The sequence below is a fragment of the Phodopus roborovskii genome, unplaced genomic scaffold (assembly GCF_943737965.1).
Source record: "Phodopus roborovskii unplaced genomic scaffold, PHOROB, whole genome shotgun sequence".
In the NCBI taxonomy this organism is placed as follows: Eukaryota; Metazoa; Chordata; class Mammalia; order Rodentia; family Cricetidae; genus Phodopus; species Phodopus roborovskii.
Genome location: NW_026126549.1, coordinates 24,166,769 through 24,187,694, shown reverse-complemented (window position 1 = coordinate 24,187,694; position 20,926 = coordinate 24,166,769). Strand labels below are relative to the sequence as shown.

The window sequence follows — 20,926 nt, the reverse complement described above, 5'->3', positions numbered from 1 at the left end:
GCAGATAAATCCTGTGTGGCTTTCTCAGGAACAAGTCTATTAATACTACTTTTCATTCTTCTAGATGCAAATTGAGGAAACCACTGGGGAGAGAAATTATCTCGACAAGATGCCAGCTTTCTCCCTGCCTGCTGGGGAGGCGTCTTCATTCACTGGGACCACAACAAATTTTGTCTTCAACTTGAGTGATATCAACAAGGAAAATGCATCACTGGCCCAACACCTGGACCTGGAAAGCTGTCCTCAAGGGCTCTGTCAGAAAGCCAGACAAAACAGAGAAGGCAACATGCCTGGCAACCTCTGGGCAGAGCCAGCACATGAACTGAGTGCCCTAGAAGACAATGATGAAGTGTCCCAGGTTCTATCCTCTGCACACCTCTCTCCCAGTGACAGTGTCCACTGCAGGGAGCCAGTGGCTTTCTCTGCTGCTGGCTCTCAGCCCACTGTTCCCTCCCTCCCCCTGGAAAATGTGGGCAGTGGGTGTGTGATGGGGTGTTTTGAAGCTGGTGACCAAGAAACATGTTATGATACCATGGATCTTCCCGTTAGAGCATCAGTTGATAAATATTTGCCTCATGAAGTTTGCCCCATGGACTTGGAACTGACAGAAGGTCAAAGCAAAGTATATGATTTATGTTCTCCTGACAAGACACTGGCTATGCTTCAAATGCAAGGTCCTCAGCCTGCACAGTCTACATATGAGTGCAGTGAGGATGGAGAGCCAGCCGAGTCCCCTGTTCCTAATAGTACCTTCAGCTGGAACATATCACAGGAGGCCAGCGGAGGTGCTGTGGGGGAAACTCCAGCTGATGTGGGGAAGTCCCCCTTCATCTTCTCTTCCACAGGACCCTACAACTTAGGAGGGCCCAGGGAGACACAGCCCCTTTGTTCTGAGAATAACTCCATTGTGAACATTAATGAAGGAGGCCATGAAAGCGCCCATCTGGGCGTTCCAGTTGCCATAGACACACTTGTCAGTTACAGTTCAGTCAGGGGATGCCCAAAAGAACAGTCAACACCATCAACTGCTAACGTTGATTGCTATCAGGTGACCAAGGAGACCGAGGACACATTAGCTGATGACGCCAGTGTCCGTGCAATCAAACGCCACACTGTTTCAGTTCTTGGGGACACCAGCCTTGTTGATGGTGCTGACCAGGCCTCATGTGAGGCTCAGAAGGAAAATAATTTCCAATCTCTTTTTGACTTACAGCCAGGCCATTCTTTAAGCAGCTCTACTAGAGGGATGTTTATCCCAGCACCCAGTATTCCAGGAGCTCATGACCCCTCCTCACTCCCTGAGGGGCAGGATCCGTGGAGTGCTTCCTTTCAGACTGATAACCAGCTTGGGTATAAGACCCAGATAGTGGAGATAGCTCACGATGGAGGCCTTGAAGAGGACTTCCAGGAAAAGGGAAGTGAAACACAACAGTGTGCATCCCACCAGCATTCTCTTTCTGTAAGTGATTTCCAAGAACTTCTGCCCCCAATATGTGCCATGCAACAGAAGGCCAATTCGGAACCCTTGGAGCACTCCCCAGCCGCTTCCAGGGAAGAAACTGGGTGTAGCTTGGATCCAAGGACCAGTGTCTCAGTGGTGGCTGAGAAGACCATGGAAGGTGATAGTCAGTCGCTAAGCAGTATTCCATCTCTCCCTGACATACTCCTTCAAGAAAAAGAAGACATTGGACTAGGAAGTTGGGCTGTGGGCAGCAAGGTGAAGATCATAACACTAGAGGCACCTGTTTATGAAATATGGCCACCAGAACAAGAGATGCATTCTGGGTACAAGAAGGCAGCAGCTGGTTTCACAGACCCTGGCAGGGGCTGTGCTCTGCCTGACATTCTAAGAGCAGGTGCTACCAGGCCTGAACCAGGTGCCTTGGGAGTAGTGTCATGGCTTCCCAGCCCTCAAGCTGACATTATCACAGCCCTTGTTGCCAACAGAGACACCTGTGCAGGTGATGAAGCATCCAGACACAAGTATTGCAGCAGTCCATCTTCCCAGTGTCGGGGCCAGCCCACACTCCTGGAGTCATCTGTAGACCCTGTTGAGGAAGAGGGGTTTGATGTCCCAGTCTCTTCACTAGAGGCTTCCAAAAGTGGAGAGATGGAAAACATTGAAACCACAAACAAAGAACAGGAAGGAAGTGAGAGGAAGCTGTGTGATCCTACCTTTGTTAACCAGTTTATGAGCTTCCCTAGGGTCCTGGAGTCCTCTGTGGATCCCATCCATGACAGAAGTGAGATGCAGTGTGTCTGGTCTGAGAAGCCAGAGCTCTCAAACTCCAACACAGAAGGGAATGAATCTGCCGATAGAAGCACATGTCAGAGGGCAGACATCCAGCCCGCTACCCTGCAGCTTCCACACCCCCAGAACAGTGGGGAAATCATTCCAAACGGAAGCGCAATCAACCAAAATCATGTAGACAAAGAGCAAGCAGATGCCAAACAAAGCCAGGCCAAGAAAGCAAAAGCAGAGGCCCAGGCTGCTATTTGCCAAGCCCAATGTCCTGGTGAAGAGAGACAAAGAATTGCAAGTGTACACAACCTGAACCAAATACAAGATGGTAACAACAGAAGCCTAGGAGAGGCTGGGCAAATGAGAGGGAACATAGCTGAATTAATTTCCTCCATGTCACCTCTTTCTAATTGTCTCATAGGAATGACTCTTGCATCTGTTGAGGTTGATACCATTGACTCCACAGGCCACTGTGGATCTGAGCCCAGAAACCATCAAGATGTACCTCCTCCGTGGAAGGAAAAAGGAACCATGGAGAGCGAGTGTGGGAAACACGTGCCCTCTTTGAGTGATCTCACACAGATGCCTTGTACTTCATGTCCCAAAGGAAATGTCACATGCTTGTCAATAAGCCAAGACATTGAGGAACTGAAATCGGAGGAGCTTCAAATTGGGGAAACCAAACCCCTAAACTCACCCCACTCCCCAACAATGACCTTGGCTTTCATTTCAGGAGAATGTGACTCAGAGAAAGCCCCTGAAGGCATATTACTTAAGGACCAGTGTCAAAAGGGCTCCACAATGGATAGCAGGGAAAAGTCCAGAGAGGAACCCCAGAAGCACGTGGAGGCCCAGCCCAGCAAGGCACCTGGGGCCCAATCAGCAATGACTGGGTCAGAGGAGGACAAGAAAAACCAAGCAGCCTCTGGGAGTGGACATTTAGCAGCAGGGGTAAAAAAGAAAATTCTATCCAGGGTAGCAGCCCTGAGACTCAGACTGGAGGAGAAAGAAAACATGAGAAAGAACTCCATTATGAAGAAAACACCCAAGTATGAAAAGTCCTTGTCCCGCACTGACCAGAAAAAGGACTCCAAAAAGGCCCCTTGCAAAGCAGAAGGGAAAGGTGAGACCTTCTTGCTTTTAGCATTTTTGAAGGAAGGGGCTAGGCAGGAGGTTCCTGTGTCCCTCTGAGTCCTTGTCAGTTCAGGTTAGTTTCTGGTGGGTGTGGAAGCCATGACTGTGGCCAAGCGTCTCAAACTTGAGCAGCCATCAGTTCACTGGTAAGCTTGTTCAAATGCAGGGTTCTGAGCATCTCCACAGTTTCTGATGTTGCAGGGGGTTGAGGGGGGGTTCCCAAACATCTGCACTTGTACCCAGTTCCCAGGTATCTTGGCAGGAGATGCACATCCCTGAACCCCTCATCAAGGCTGCCTGCTGGTGTGTTTGACAGAGGGGTGTGGCAAAGATGCTTTGTGGTTTAATTATCTCCTTTTAAAATCTCATTTGAAAGCTGAGCAGAGGCACTGGTATAGCCAATCTGTAAGACTAAAAGGACCACACACTGATCAGGGAACATAAAGAAATATTTCAGTATGATTTGAGACTCTCTTTTTAATTTTCATTTGCACCGTGACCCCTATTAAGCAAAACTTAAGGGAACCTTGTTTTTCTTACCAAATTTAAGCATAAAAATTCTTCCCAACTTACTGTCTCCAGTGACAGTGAGCCTGAATCTACCCAGCTTTCAGTCCCTTTAAACCTCAAAGACTTTGGCATCATTCCTTCCATTCATGCCCAGCCATGCCCAACCCACAGCCCCAAAGAAGCTACATTTTGGAGTCGTCCCTTCCCATGCTGCCAGACAGCAGAAGTCTGAAGAGAAGATGCCATGGGGAGCTGCTGGGATGCTGGGTGCTGGAGCAGAAGGAAAGTTTTCTACATTCTTAAGCTGAGTGCCTGATCTGGGCTGAGGTTTTCTACACCTAGCACTTAAGCCCAAACAGAAAGGGTTAGGGACAAATTGTCATCTGCCAGAGTATGGACCCACCCAGTCAAGTTCTTAGTGCATACATTTCATTATTTAGAAACAGGATCTGATGTATCCTAGGATGCACCATCACAGCCCACTTATATGGTGCTCAGAATGGAACCCAGGAGGTAGTGCATGCCAGGCATGAACTCTATTGACTGAACTGCTACAATCCTAGCCTGTTGTCCATACATTTTTGTTGTTGTTGGGTTTCTTGTTGGTGTTTTGTTTTTTGTTTGTTTGATTTTTTGTTTTTGTTTTGTTTTGTTTTTTTGAGACAGGGTTTTTCTGTAGCTTTGGAGCCTGTTCTGGAACTCACTCTGTAGACCAGGCTGGCCTCAGACTCACGAAGATCCACCCACCTCTGCCTCCAAGTGCTGGGATTAAAGGCATGCACCTAGAGACCCTTTGTTGGCTACAACCAAAGGCTTTTCCAAGCCAAAGTGGCTCAATGCAGCATGCAGGACTATTTCCAGGGAGCAAGACCACGGTGAAGGCCATTGAGAGGCAGATCCAACGTTAAACACCAGGTGTTTGTTGTTGTTTGACTTTTCCTAGGGACACAAGTCAGTGATCCCATGTGTTGACTGGAATTACAGGAGAACAGATGGGGAGTTACTCATAGGCATGAGGATGTCCCAGAGCTCAGCTCGGCTTAGATAAGCACCCAACAGGTCCCTGCACCAACTTGTGGTCAGCACCAGGGTCCCTTGGAACGGGACCCTGAGATTCTTGAAGGTTCCAGAAGTTTCCCAGACTTGTGAGTTTGCCTTATTTCTGGAAATAAGTTTCACAGTCTTTGTGCTGCTGTGTGAGGGACAGAGGCTAAGGGTCTGTTGGAGTGCTTGGCTTGGAGTCTGGTTTCTGTCAGGAACAGAGAGGCCCTAATGGATGCCTTATCCTTGGAGCCTCCTTTCCTTCACCAGTAGATTGGGGGGGGGGGGTGCTAACAACAGGGCTCATCCCACATAAAGATGGAAAGCACTAGGAAAGAAATGCCAGACTTGCAACGCTGTTGAAGAACTTAGTTCAGACACCAGACCACTAACACCACAAGGTTGATGCCAAGCTAGTGGTAAAAGGAAAAGTAGTTCTTAGGTCCCCCTCCCTTCCAAAGAATGTGGTCTTTACTGGGGTATGGAGCCCGGGTCTGAGGAAGCAAGGGCACTCACCTGACATCCTCTGGGATCCTCAATACAGAGGAAGTTTTGGGAAGATTTGCTCACATCTGGGCAGGGCTTTACCTGGTGGTCCTTTCTCAGGTGACAAGGGCCAGCAGTAGGCCAGCCTCTCCCCTGTTGGCTGGCAATTTCCTTTTCAGGGAAGGAGACAGATATGTGAAACTCTGGCACTCACTGTCTTAGGCTCCTGTCCTACCTGCAAGCCAACCCCAGACCCCTCCCTGATTTGGCGCCAAGCACCTGACTATTCCGTTAGCTAAGGACATGTTGTTCTTATGTGTTGACCCCCACCATTTGTGAAAATTAGTGTGTGTTCCCTCAGTAAGCACCTGCTGTGTGCTCTAGTCCGTGAGTCAGTACACAGATGAGGGTCAGTGACCTGGAAAATGATTTCCTATTATGGGATGGTGGCTTCCATAAGCTCTGCCCTTGACAAGGCCTGCCTTTTCCTTTTGAACTAATTAGTTCTAATTGCCATACATGAGCTTCTGTTAGTGATCGACGTCTTTAAGTATCTACTTCAGCAGTGAGCACTCTCCACAGGTCTTGGTTTTGCTCTCCAGCTTTCTCTGTTTTTGGTTTGTCTTTGTTTGATGCCTCCACTAGGAAAATACAACTTAGACATCTTCAGTTCTGATGCTGGGGTGGGGGTAAGGGGGCGTTATAAGACCCCGGTCCTCATCTCTAGCCCAGGTGGGCCACATGATACAGGCTGCTGCCTTGACTGTGTGGGCCCAGCAGCCTGGTGCTCTCCTTTAGAGCAGCCCAGATTTAACTTCCTCCTCCTGTGGTGGGATAGGAGTCAGGAGAATGTGCTCAGAGAGCCTGGGAGGGATAAAATGGATGCTGGCCGGCCTTGTTTTAGCATCCAAAGCTTCGCACAGTGGAAACTCCCCATGTGACAGGAGACTCTGTTACATATAAAAATTACATTTAAGGATGTGTCTGTGTCTGTGTGTGTGTATGTGAGTGTGAGTGAGAGTGTGTGAGTGTGTGTGAGAGTGTGTGAGCATGTAAGGATGTGTGTGTGGGAGTGTGAGAATATGTGTGTGAATGTGTGAGTGTGTGTGAGTCTGTGTGAGTGTGTGAATATGTGTATATGTGAGTGAGTATATGAGTGAGTGAGTGTGTGTGTGTGTGTGTGTGTGTGTGTGTGTGTTTAAAGACAGCTCACAAAAATAAGTTCTCACCTTCTGCCAGGTGGGATTGAACCAGGCAGGTCACAAGATAAATCTAGCACCTTTATTCATAGGCTGCATTTCTATTTGTCTGTCACATGAACAGGATCTCGGCTGATTTTGTGTTTCCCAGAGTCCATTGTTCAGTTCCACACCTGTGTTATGGCCTCCTCTCCATCCCATGATGTCAACAGCTCCCATAATGTTGGCAGCAACATCAGTAAGGTTCTGGTTGAGCGATCCGTGACTCAACCAGCCCACTGCCACTTCCCAGGGCCAGGGTCCGATTTTAAATTTCGTTCTGATGGCTTATTATCTGTGGGGTCAAGGAAAAATTGGAAACTCAATGCAACACATTCACTGTAGCTAAATTGGAGGCAGCCAAGTGAGTGAGGCCTTGAATTGGTACTTCTGCCGGCCCCTGGACTAGACACCATTCTGTAATGATGTGCTCTTTTGTATTACCAACGCTGTGGAGCTCTGCCACCTGGACTGTAGTAAATTGATCCATTTGCCTTAATAACAGTCTGATGAACTGTTTGTTCTCTTGTCTGGGTCCCATCGGCCTACTGTTGTTCTAATGCCTATACCGCCGCCCAGTGGCCATGCAGCCAAATTACACATTTGCTCACAAGATCTAACACTGTTTAAACTCAGAGGCAAACTCAAATCTCAGCCCAACCTGTAGGAGTCATCTTCTTAGTATTTCTGCTCTATTCAGATAGACATCACTTTTGCCAGTGAGGTGGATGCCAGACATATATGTTCAGTCCACCAGACCAACTTCACAAAGACAACTGCACTGTGTGTGTGTGTGTGTGTATGTGCACACAGGCAAGTGCATGCAAATGGATTTTATTCAATAATTTACTATTGAGTTGTCTTTTACATTTGGGGGAGTTAAGCTCACTTACCTTGATAATACAGCAGATTTCATTCCACTCCCGAATCACTAGCTCTGATTTTGATCAGGTAATTATTTAACAGTGTCTTATTTGGGCCAAATTCTATGGACTAGACTTCTATAATCTGCTAGACCTTTCTTCTTTGAAAGAAAAAAAAAAACATTTGGGGATGGAGAGCACTTGCTGCATTTGTAGAGGACCCAGGTTTGATTCCCAGTATCCACATGAGTGTCACAACCACCCATAACCTCACTTCTAGGGAATCTGATGTCCTCTTGGGACCCCTACAGACACCAGGCACACACATGGTGCATTTACATACGTGCAGGCAAAACACTCATGCACATAAAGTTAAATCAACCTAAATTAAAAACCCCAAAATAGCTCAAGTTCTATTTTGCCACGAGCATCATGTACCTTTGGAATTTAAGTAACAAAGAGCAAGTGTTTTGTATTAGAATGGTTCATTTGTTTTCCCACTGTTACATTTGAGCCTGCTACATCTCCTCTCAGGCATTGAATTGCTTCATTCCTAAGTGAGGGACCTTTTCCCTGACTCTCAGGGATGCTGCAGATAAGTAACCTAGATGAAATGGGAAAGCCTTCTGCCTACACTAACCTGTGAATGTGTTTCTAGCTCCAGTGTTGTTGAAGAAGATCCAGGCTGAGATGGCACCCGACCGCTCTGGGAATGTAAAGCTGAGCTGCCAGTTTGCAGAGATTCATGAAGATTCTACCATCTGGTGGACAAAAGATTCGAAGTCAATAGCCCAGGTTGAGAGAAGGTGAGAGACTTGTCCTTCCCGACTTTTCACACTTAACTGTCTGTTTCTTAGTGTGGCTATCAGAGAAAATAGTAAGTGGAAATGAGAGGCAAGTTGTCGCAGAGATTCCATATCTAACATCAGCAATGGTTTGGATATGAAGTCCTCCTCCCCCCAAAAGGGCTTATGAGCTAAGGGCTTGATTGACAGATGATGAGCTTTGGGGACCCAATTGGAACACGAGGTCAGTCTGCTAACGGCTTCGTAACTTGGTGGCATTCTGGGAGGTGGTGGAAACTCGATGTGGGGCCTTGCTGAAGCAGGTTATCTGGGGTGTGCCTTTGGAGGTGTGTCTTGTCTGTGGCTCTTGTCTGCTTGTTTCCTGGGTGCCTCAAAGTGAGCACTTTATCTCCATGCCCTTCTTCCACGACATAAGCCCAGAAACATAGAGCCAGCTGGCCCTGGACTGAAACCTTGAACCAAAATGAAGTCTTCCCTCATTTTAAATAGTCTATGTCCCATATTTCTGCCACAGTGGAGAAAGGCTAACATGGTATCCAAGAGGCAGAGTGTCGCCCAGCTATCCAGACAGGGAGCATGGTGGTTGGTTCTTGCTTCAGCTCTGCTACCTTGAGTTGTGTATTCCGAGGGTTACAGTTTTTAGTCAGGATACATAGGGAATAATATTCAAGCTTGAAGCTCTCCAGGCCTAGGGTTACAAAACTCTCTGGAACTCTTACTTATGGGTATTCTCTGATTCAACAAACCCCTGCCATTAATCTAACAAAGGTCAAACAAAGCTAAGGAGAAAATGGGGGTGTGGGGATACAAGGTCACAGAAAGTGAAGCTGTTGAGGAAGACAGCCTCCCTTAAGTTGGACAGAGCCTATTACACCTGGGTCCTTAGGATGTCACAGGAGTCAAAGGATCATCGCCAGAACACCTCATGTCAGTCAACCCACTCAGTTGCCTAAATCAGCCTGGTAATGAATGAATACTTGTTCGAAAAAACCTGGTTCATCTGGTCAGTCCTCCAAACAATCAATGAGATCAGCATGATTTAGCAGCTCCCAGAAACTTCCTTCTGCCTAGAGAGCCTCAAGTCAGCTCTTGAGCCCTGGGGTAGATTTCTATTTCTTTAATCTCAATAGAAATGGGCTGAAAAGTTGGGAAATATGAACCCCTATATCTAGTCAAATATTTGTCTGGAGATTATTTCTCGAATGTTCCCATTACCCTGCCTGTCTTGTACTTGGCTTAAAAACAATTACAACAGTGAAGAATTTTTAAATTCTTTTAAATAGCTTTGATTCTTCAATCATGGCAACTCCCTAGAGTTCTGTTTTTAAAGTACTCATTATTGATTTTAATTCTTTTCTGAAGCTGTCAGTCAAGAACAATTAACCAGTACTTCCAGCAATTTTTAATTAACTTTTCTTGTTCTAGGCTCAGTTTAGTGTTAGTGCACTTTCCAGGTCTTTTTGCATCTAAGGAATATTTCCAAAACCCCAGCCTCCCTCTAGGGAGCACATGTCACTAGTAAGCACTCAAGGCCTTTAAAGTCTTTGTAACGGCTGCTGTGTTTCTTCTTAGAAATGGCTTAGTTAGACCAATTTGCATTGTTATTGCTACTTGAGCAAGTTTCTAAGTCACAATTCCTTTGTTCACAGACAGATCATTTGCGTGATTTCTGATGGGTTTTCAAATGCTTGTTAATTCCTCTCACCCTTACTTCCAGTTGAGTACTTTAATTTTATACATCTCTATTTGAAGTAGCTCAGGGCCTTGTTGTGTCAGCTGGCTCTCCATCATTTTAGTGAAATAACCCGAGATAACCAACTCATAGGGGGGCTTATTTTTCTCTCCATCTTAGAGGTTCCATCCAAGGCTTTGCAGACCTATCACTCTGCATCTGTGATGGGGTTCCAGATGCCAGTTAGAGGGGCCAGTGTTAGAGTGAAATGCTGATGTCACAGCTAGGAGCACACGTCCGAGTGCCACAACCCCAACTTCTACAACTTACACGCCTTACCTTCTAAAGGACCCACTTTTGTAGGGGGACATTCAACACCCAGACTGTAGCACTTGCCAAGTTATAGATTTCAAAGAGCAGAGCTCTCTCAAAGGTGGCCTGAACATGGGGCAAAGGGCTTAAAGTCGCCAAATGAGAAGGGAAGAAATGAGGTGGTAAAACTGCTCAAATGGGCATTCAAAGGATAAAGATGGAAGTAGCCAATGAGGCAAAGGGATATATAACATATATTTGCAAGTAAATATAAAGCCAGCTTACGTTTTACAGGCAGTGAACTTGGGAGTTACCTTTTCTTCTGCACAGAAACCTTCGAGTCCATATGTGACTCAAAACTGTCTGTGTGAATCATCTTATTATTTTTGTTTTATGTGATGGGATCTTATTAGCTGCCCAGGCTGGTTCTGAGCTTGTGGTCCTTCTGTTTCATCCTCCTTCATAGTTAACAGTACAGGCTATACCACTGCATAGATCTGGATGTGTTCCATTTTAAATAATAAACAGCAAAGGCAAACATAGGGACAATCTCCTATAAGCAAAGTAACCTTGTGGTGAACCTGTTGAGTTACAATCTCCTCTGGGTTAATGATTGTTTTTCTTGCCCGTCATTGAATCCCCATGACTAAACATGGAATGACCCTCATTGGGACATTAAGAAGTGGTTTTCCTTCATTGAGAAAGCCCATTGACACTACCAAACCCCACCCTTATGGATCACAACCAAGGTGAGGTCTTTTGTTAGAGACTCACATGCCTGGTGTCTGCTGCGCCCCATGTTCCAGTCAACAAGCAACCTTACTTAACTTTCTGGGTTCACACACTTGAAGCTGAGGAAATGGCTAAGTAATGTGTCCAAGATCTACCATAGGATTGGAATCCAGGCCCTTCTGACTTCTCAGTCCTCCCCCCCCCCCCCTGCGCGCCTCCAGAAGTAATTAGGACAATGAGAGAAGGAAGCAAGACAGATCAGTCTTCCTGAATTTGGACCAAGAATCAGAGCATCCTTGAGCTTCAGGGGTGATGCTGATGGGATGATTTCCTCGAGTTTATCCCCAGCTTTTCCATGACTGTTGCTGTGCTGGTCTATATATCCCTAGAGAGGGAGTGCCTACCACTCTGTGGGACTTCTCTATATTTACTCTGCCAGGAAATGCTCCCCTTAGATATGGACCTGTTGGTGTCTAGTTTTAACCTTTGTCAGGATATGTTCAGAGTCCCAAATAGAGGAGACAGTGATATGATTTAGTGGACTTGTTTTCAACTACTGGTCTATTCCTCCAGGAATAAATCAGAGAGTTGAGGTCTATGAAAAAGGCCTTGTGTTGAGAGAACACTGAGACAAACCTAGGTCAGTGGATGCTGGTTATCAGACTATGAGATGTACTCCAATGGAAGCGCACACTGTATGTAATCCTCATGTGAGGACACAATTGCAATGGCGTTTTCATGTAGCTTTGCAGCAAAGTACATTGTTGTCAGTTTTTGAGTGAAAACCACAGCTCTGATTTAAGGGCAGCAATCAGAAGTTACTTGGGGAGCCAGCTTAAATTCTTCAGTGTCTCAGTGCCCTCACCATCTGTGGCCTGGCAGCAGTGATTCTAGACCTCTTAAGCTGTTCTGAGAATGACAGGAAGATGATTTTTTATTTACCTGATACTTAGCTCTCACCGAGATCATTGTCATCATCTTCTTTCCCACCATACCATCAGTTTTTGTATTTATAGTAATTAGTCATTAATATTGGGAAGGTGGATGGAGGGATAGACGTAGTCACTGAAGTGTACATGTTTGAAGGGATACTGAGGCAAAAGGATGGCTTGGGGCCTTGAATTTGAGACCAACATAGTGAAATAACCATCTCCAAACGAATCACCTACCAAGTGGGACCCCTCAGTTCTGAATCCTCCTGTAAAGCTAGGAGTCGCTTACATTTGCTTCTTATTGCATCTATGTTTAGATTTGGGTTTAGAGTAAAGGTTTCCCGCATACACAGGGTATGATCAACCTAATTCAGATGAATTCTGAGCTATGCTAATAGCAGCTCCCAGATTTTAGCATTCCAGCTTCTGGCTTCCCTGATGTCAGTCCTCTAGAACATTTGTATGTGTTTATATTGTGTGATGGAGTAAAAATATTAAGTCAAAACCAGGTGGTGATGGAGCGCGCCTTTAATCCTAGTACTTGGGAAGCAGAGGCAGGAGGATCTCTGTAAGTTTGAGGCCAGTGTGGTCTACAGAGTGTTCCATGACAACCAGGACTGCTGCACAGAGCAAAAACAAAAAAGAAAGAGAACATTAAACTGCAATGCAGTGATCTATGTGTAAATACATTGTTTCATTAGCTGATTGGGTGAATCTGGTCTATCAGCCTGCCCATTGGCTGAAAGCCCAGGGCAGGAAGACATTAACTCCTCCCTTCTTGAGAGCATTGGAGGTTTAGAATGATGAAGCATGTGAATGTTAATGTCTCCTATTCCAGCAAAGGGGACAACTCCAGTGTTTCCTTGGCCATCGTCCAAGCTGGTCAGAAGGACCAGGGCCTGTATTACTGCTGCCTCAAGAACAGTTATGGAAAAGTCACTGCTGAGTTTAACCTCACAGCTGAAGGTAAACCTCGGCTTCTTCTCGGCTGCTCGTCAAAGCCCCAGGCCCCTGCCAGCTCAGAGGGACACCCGTCCTGGTCCTGACTCCTGTCTCTTTGCTTCCTTCTAGTTCTCAAACAGCTTTCAAGTCGCATGGAATATAGAGGTAAGTGACCTGAGTTGGCCTGTCAGAGAGTGGGGTCCCCACCAAAACACAACCAGCTCCTTGAAGAACACGCTTTGTTCTGTGCACTCTTCCAACCAAGGAGAGAATTGCCCAGAGAGGGCTGCCGAAGTGCATTCACGATCTGTTTCCTTGGGACTGGAGGGCCAGTTCTCCCAGCTAGAATTTCAGTACATTGCAAATACCCAGAAGTGTATCATTTGTGGGAAAGACTGAACTGCAGCTGTGCAGTTTTGGGAAATTGTGCGGGGGTGGGGGGTAGGGTGGGGAGTGGTAAGGGGGTAGGGGGTGTTGGACTTGAATTTTTCCTTTAGGCATAAGCCTTGCTTGCATGAGCTTTCTCGCCATTGATGCTTACATTTTGATTCTTCAATTTGCTTTCCAGTTTGACTAGCTACGCAGAGTATAACCTTGCTTGATTGCATTCTAATGAAAAGTGAAAGATGTGTTTTGTGCTGTCTTTGAGTGCACCTGGTGTTCTGCAGTCTAATAGCTGCTCTTTGGTACCCATGCAGCCGCTAGGCCATGCACTGGGTTTCCACAGCCTGGCGCAGTCTGCACTTGCTGTGCCGTGTATTTTTCCCTCTAGGGAAATGATTTGGCATCCACCTACTCCTACCCATTGCGCTAGGAGAGTGCTGGGACTCTTGTCTATAGTCTTCCAATTCTCGTAATCTGAATTACCCCCACACAACCACTTTTTAACAAGATGTGGTGCTGGCAAGAACTGCCCACAGCATCAAGGCAGGTCCACACACCCCTGTAGCCAGCCCGGCATCACCACATAGCACCCTTGAGCAATTTCAGGAGAGATATGCATTGATGGTTATATTGGATGAAATTCTGGAAGATATGCTGCATGGTATTTAAAGCAAAGCAAATAGCTGAGGCCTCTGGAAGACAATGCAATGGAGAGAATGAAGATGTTCTAATGTCTAGTACACATACGACAGGAGACTGAGACTGCTGGGTGTGGTGGCTGTATCTGTGACCTCAGCTCTGGTGTGTGTGTGTGTGTGTGTGTGTGTGTGTGTGTGTGTGTGTGTGTGTTACTGTGCATGTAGGCCAGAGGCTGGCAATGGGTGTCTTGCTCTACCATGCTTTCCACAGTGCTTTGAAAGGGGATTCTCATCATTTCTGTCGGGCTGGTGGGCAAGCCCCAGGGGCTGTCTTGTCTCCACCGGTCCATTCCTCCCAGTGCTAGGGTTACAGGTACACAGTACTATGCTCAGCTTTTTAACATGGGAGCTGGGAATCAAAATTCAGGTCATGCTTGGGCAGTGAACACTTCCCACACAGAGCTGTCTGTGACTTGCAAATACCCCATTTTTCATATTCCAGAGGAGGGAAATATTTCTGTATAAAACTGTGAAATGAGATTTTTCACCTGCCCATGATTTATGTCTTCTTGTAAATACTCAGAAAGATTTCAGTTTTTACAGCTCTGAAGGATAGAAAAGTATTTTTTAAAAATGTAAACAATCCTGTCAGGTGTGGAAGTTCTTGCCTTTAATCCCAACACTCAGGAGACAGGTGGGCGGGTCCCTGAACATTTAACACCATCCTGGTTGACTCAAGAAGTTTCAGGCCAGCCAAAGCTAAACAGTAAAATCCTGTCCAAACATTAAAAAAAAAAAAATCTAAACCATCATTTTTTATTGGAAGCCATCCATTTTGTCCATCTTTAGTTTAAGATGATTTTTGATCAGCTCCATCTACATCATGAAATAAGAAAATAATCTACTGCTCTTTTATGAAAAATCCAAAATGATTCTACTTCCTATAAGTTCCTTTCTTCGACAAAATTCTTTTGACTCAGGCATTAGTTAGTCTTCTATTGTTGTGATAAAACACCATGATGAAAGTGAATTATTTAAAAGAGTGTTTAATTATGGTTCCAGAGGGTTAGTGTCTATGGTAGCAGATGGAGGACACAGCAGCAGGCAGCTGACAGCTAACATCTTACAAACAGCAATGGAGAAGATCCTGGGAATGATCTGCACCTTTTGAAGCCCACCCCATGGCATACTGCAAATGAGGCCATACCTCCTAATCCTTCCCAAACAGCTCCAGCAAGTGGGGCCAGTTAGTCAAACATATGAACCTGTGGGGACCATTCTTGTTCAAACTGCCACAACTCTTGTTTTCCTAGTGTGTGTGTGTGCTCCCATCTTAGGGAGGTCAGACTCATCCAGATGGTTTTACTGTTCTTGCATTTAAACATTGACATACATAGGGTATATGAATATATTGGGCATCTATATGTATATGCAAATATATATATATTTGCACATACACATATATCCTAACATTCGCATATATTCTAGTATTTGATATGCACATATATTCTAATATTTGTATATATGTTTTAATATTTGCTTATGTACACTTCGAGGTGAAACAGCTAGGAAAGAAAAATCCCCAGAGTTCCTGGGGAAGCACGGACAGACAGATGAGTAGAATGCTGTCGGATCTCTTCAATGGCTCTTTCCCCTCTTGGCTCCACCCATCTTTTGGACTTGCTTTTGGTTACCCTGCATGTCTCTGCTTTTGTGTTCCAGATATGCAAAAGTCTTTCTGGTCTGTCCAACTTTGCTCCAAGCAACTTTCCCTTGTATATTGCCCTCAACCTGTTCTCCCCACGTTCTCCTTCAATGACCTCTCTTCTCCTCACTCCCTGCTGGCCTGCCTCTGCCTCCCGAGTGCTGGGATTAAAGGCATGCACCACCACCACCTGGCTATCTTTATCTTTATAAAGGGATGGTAGTTGAGTCACAGACTAGGCCTGGAAATGACCCCCACTGTAAGCTGCACTGTGTTTTAGGATGTGAAGAGATTGAATTCAGCCAGCTCATCTTCAAAGAGGATGTCTTCAATGACAGCTACTTCGGGGACCACCTGCGTGGCCAGATCTCCACAGAAGAGCTTCACTTTGGGGAAGGGGTGCACCGCAAAGCTTTCCGTAGCACAGTGATGCAGGGCCTCATGCCTGTCTTCCAGCCCGGCCACGCATGCGTGCTCAAGGTGCACAACGCTGTTGCCCATGGGACCAGAAACAATGATGAACTTGTGCAGAGGAACTACAAACTCGCCGCCCAGGTGAGTGAGTGAGCCTAAGGGGAGGCTCATTGGCTGTGAGAATGATGTCCCCTCAGGTCAGGGACAACCTTCTTCCATGCTGATTCTAGAAATACAGTTCCCAGACACTAGGCCTGAGAGGCCATTACTTGACCATGACTTCAGTAATTCATATCTCAGAGCACCTTTATAAGTGGCACTAAACTGTAATTTTTGTTTCTGTTTCTGGGGTACAGTTTAGTGGTAGAATGCTCACCTAACATCCACAGAGTCCTGGCAAGGGTCCCTAGATACGATGGGGCCTAGGAATCTATTTATCTGACTGATCTTAGAAACATGAATCATCTTGCTGAGCAATATTCTGAATTCTTCTAACCATCCGGATTTACAATGTCTTTGGCGTACTACAGGAATGCTACGTTCAAAATACTGCCAGATACTATGCCAAGATCTACGCTGCTGAAGCACAGCCTCTGGAAGGCTTTGGAGAGGTGCCAGAGTAAGTTTGTTGAGCCTGCCTTGTGTGACCACCTGTGACCTGCTGCGGATATGGAGGAGCTAGAGGGATGGATGGAGGGTGAGAAGGACCAATCATGGGTCAAGTGTTTGATTGCGTTTTTCTGACTCTAATCTCCACAAAGGATCACAGGGCTGCTGTTCTGTTCTTGTCTGACCCCCAAAGGTGCAAGAGAATACCTAAATATCATATTTTTAAATTTAAAAAGTTTAGTTATGTGGGGCTGGAGAGATGGCCCAATGGTTAAGAATACTGGCTGATCTTCCAGAGGACCTGGGATAATTCCACTCACCTGGTGGCTCACAGCTATCTGTAACTCTAGTCCTAGGGATTCTCATGCTCCCTTTTGTCCTCCATAGGCACCATATGCATGGAGTAAACAGGCATGCATGCAGGCAAAACACCATACAAATACAAATAAGTTAACTTTAAAATGTAAATTATGTGTTCACATGTGTGTCTTTGTGTGGGATTGTGTACATGGGCGTGCACAGGCAGAGTTCAGAGAAGGGCATCTATTCTCCTAGAACTGGAGTGCCAGGTGTTTGGGAGGGACCAGATGTGGGTACTGGGAATAAGAGTAGAGTCCTCTGCAAGAACAGTAAGTCTAAACCACTGAGCCACTTCTGTCCCATGATAAGTAAGTAAGTATGCATGTATGTATGTATGTATGGTGCTGCCATGGAGCTGGCTCATGGTTTAAGTGCACTCACTGGTTGCTCTTCCAGAGACAGTACTAAATTCCCAGCATCCACCTGGTGACTCACAAGCATCTATAACTCCAGTTCCAGAGGATCTGATGCCCTCTTCTGGCTTCCACAGGCACTGCATGGGAGCGATGCTGAGATAATGTGGAGACAAAACTCCCACACATAAAACAAAGCCAAACATTTTTAAAGAGTTTATTGTCACTGTCGTGTATGTGTGTGCATATTCAGTGGGGCTCATGTGACATGGCACACACATGGATGTTAGAGGATAGCTCTGTGGACTTGGTTATCTCTTTCCACCTCTATGTGGGATCCAGGGATTGAACTCAGGTAGCCAGGCTTGTAGAGCAAGTGCCTTTACCTGCTCAGCCACCTCACCAGCACTGATATCCATTAAGTAAATATATGAGTGAATGAAAGAATGGGCTCTGCCACATTAAATAGATACTATGGTGTCTACTGTGAAGTGGAAAATTGGACACATTCTCCATTCACAGATTTCATCTTTGCTGCCTTGTCTAAACAATAAACAAATATGAGAGAGCAAGAGACTATCACAGCACAACTAATAAGCTATAATGACACATTGGGAAGACCAGGCACACTGGAACAGAATCCACTTCCCATAATCCTCTGAACAGAAATTATATACTTTATCCACTCATTGCCTAAGTTATTTTGAGGTTCAGCAAATTCCTGAGAGTCTGGAGCCTGTGTTTATTAGCTGTTTCTATGATAAGGTCATATTTGCATGCTAAGAAGAAAGAGAAAGGGCCATGTCAGGACCCTGTGAAAACGCAGGAAGAGCAGCCATCAGTGACAGCAAGAGGGGAAAGAAGGAAGCAGTTCTTGTCTGTATGCTTCCAGGTTGCCCAGAAGCTCTCGCTTTTGGGTGGTATGATCTAGTGGGAAGTCTAGTACATTCTGATTTCTGCCAAGAAGCCCCTGACACATGTCTAGTACAAGGAGATTCGGCAGCACCTTTAGCAAAATTATTATGCCACCGAGCGGAAAGACACGATGCTTTTCTGTTAAACGCTAAGACAGTAGTTGGGATGAGTTCGATTTCATAATGTAGGAACTTGCCCATTATCTTTCTTGTTCCCTCTTTTTCCAGCCTCTGCTCTCTTAAGTTTGTCTTTAAGGAAGGAAAGGTGGAAACTATAACAGAGCTTCAGGGTAAAAGCCCACATTCTGGCACTTCAACAGGCTTGGACATCTGTCCTAGTATGACCAGTGATGGTGAAAACCAGAGAAAGGAGATTGAATTCATGCATTGGGAAGAGGGGTGGAAAAGGAGTCCCATGACTCTAAGTTCATCCTTGGGATTCTGATGAGAGCTGTAGGTTGAAATACAGGAAGGACCAAGCTCTGTGGTCCAGCATTCAGGAGGCAGAGGCAGGGTCAGCCTGGTCTACAGAGTGAGTTCCAGGAAACCATGTCTAAGGAAGGAAGGGAGGGAGGAAGGAAAGGAAGGAAGGAAAAGAAGGGAGGGAGGAAGAAGGAGGGAGGAATGGAAGGAAAGAAGGAAGGAAGGAAGGAAAAGAAGGGAGGGAGGGAAAAAGGGATGGAAGGAAAGAAGGAAGAAAAGAAGGAAAAAAGGGAGGGAGGGAGGAATAGAAGGAAGGAAAGAAGGAAAAGAAGGGAGAAGGGAGGAATGGAAGGAAGAAGGAAAAGAAGGGAGGGAGGGAGGAAGAAGGAGGGATGAATGGAAAGAAAGAAGGAAGGAAGGAAAAGAAGGGAGGGAGGGAGGAATGGAAGGAAAGAAGGAAAAGAAGGGAGGGAGAAAAGAAAAGAAGGAAGGAAGGAAGGAAGGAATGCGGGAAGGGCAAGCTGTGGCAGGAGGCAAGGAGTATGCAGAACTAAGCAATGAAGAGGGCTGGGTGTATGCATAATTAAAGAATCTGCTTCTGCAAGGTGAGCCAGGGTTGTTGTTGCTGACACTCCTGAGGACATGACCTGGTTCCTGCTGCTTCAGGTGCAGCCTCATCCTAGTGGATAATCAACCTATCTAGGGTGTGGGATGTCTTGGGAAGTTTGTCTGCTTCTGGAATCCAAGGGTTCAGAGGATGACTGATTTCTATGCCTTCAACCTGAAGTGGGGATGAGACAGGTTAGGTAGGCAGGCACTCCTTAAGTGTTGAACATGTCTAGGCAAACTCAAGCAGGACTCTGGTCCAAAAGCAAGGAGTCAGATGCAAAATGAAGGCTTGTGGCCCCAAATGGGAGTTAATGCTTTTGTGGTTCCCCTTTTTTTCATTACATTTTTATGAAGTGTGTGTGTGTGTGTGTGTGTGTGTGTGTGTGTGTGTGTGTGTGTTACAAAGACTGTGTGATCAGAGAACAATATGTAGAAAATGGTGGTCTCTTATGACCGTGAGGGTCCTGGGGATTGAACTCAGGTTATCAGACTTGGTAGCATGTGTCTTAACCCTGTGAGCCATCTCACTGAGCCACAAAAGCATTTTCTAAGAGCCACAGTGCCCTACCACGGGGCAGACCCAAGTTTTGTGCAGCTTGACTATTGTACGGTTAGGGCCCTTTAAAAGGAAAAGAACTCACAATGACTATCAGGATGGGTTTATGGTCACCAAACAGACCACAACCCTAGAGACAGATGAGGACATTTTCTTATCAAAAGTTGTTTCTCCCTCCTTACAATAGGAGAATTTGTGACTATGTGAGTGATTATAGCATATAGAAGGGTGAGCATCCTCTGAAGGATGTCTAGGCCAGATATTAACAAACCTGAATCTGAGAAGTCTACATTGGGGATTCATACATGTGTGCCCTAAGCTGGTCCCACTCACTTCTAGTCTTCCAGGAAAGCCCATATTTCTGGAATCTGGAGACACTGGACCCACAGTCCACCCCTCCATCCCCAACACACACACAGACACACACACACACACACACACACACACGCACACACACACAGACACACATACAAACACACACACAGACACACATGCACACAGACACACAGACACACACATACACACACTCCGTGTTTACTTCCAGAAATGGACCCCTGAAGCAGTTTTCTTTTTAGGGAGCTTTTGGGATCTTGAAGACAAAACACTCCATACTCCCCACAGTTTTGTTTTCAAATTCATGAATATCAATGGCATCACATTGTCTTTGCAAATGACTCCAGTCGGGCAGAGACTGGGCTAATTGAGATGGTGAGTAATGCCCAGACTCTGTTCTGCTTCCCTGAAGGCCACAGGATTAATGAGAAGCCAGACAAACCGGGAGTCCTTTTGTTTGGTAGGTAATTGGCTATATAGAGTCTTCACAAGGTTCCCCGGGTCTTGTGAATGTGACAAAGCGTGATAGACAGACAGCAGCTTGATGACCAGCCTGGTTTTTTTTTAGGGATGCACAGTGGGGCCACAGCTCCAAACGTGCCCCTCCCATCTGACAGTCCCTAGACACCTCTTTCAAAAGACACAAAGGCTGCCACCCTGAACAAAGGCAAAGGGTGGAGGAGCCTTTCGTGTGTCCCTCCCACCTGGAAGGGCCTCT

General features: G+C 45.9%; 1 protein-coding gene across 1 annotated transcript in view; it reads left to right on the top strand.

The window, feature by feature from the left end:
• Nucleotides 1-20,926, top strand: part of Alpk2 (alpha kinase 2) — a 120,823-nt gene that overhangs the window by 79,940 nt on the left and 19,957 nt on the right. The window contains exons 5-10 of the mRNA XM_051200869.1: nt 65-3,365; nt 8,173-8,320; nt 12,807-12,934; nt 13,040-13,075; nt 15,918-16,192; nt 16,582-16,670. Coding sequence (XP_051056826.1) covers nt 65-3,365; nt 8,173-8,320; nt 12,807-12,934; nt 13,040-13,075; nt 15,918-16,192; nt 16,582-16,670 — 3,977 coding nt within the window. The remainder of the gene's footprint in view (nt 1-64; nt 3,366-8,172; nt 8,321-12,806; nt 12,935-13,039; nt 13,076-15,917; nt 16,193-16,581; nt 16,671-20,926) is intronic.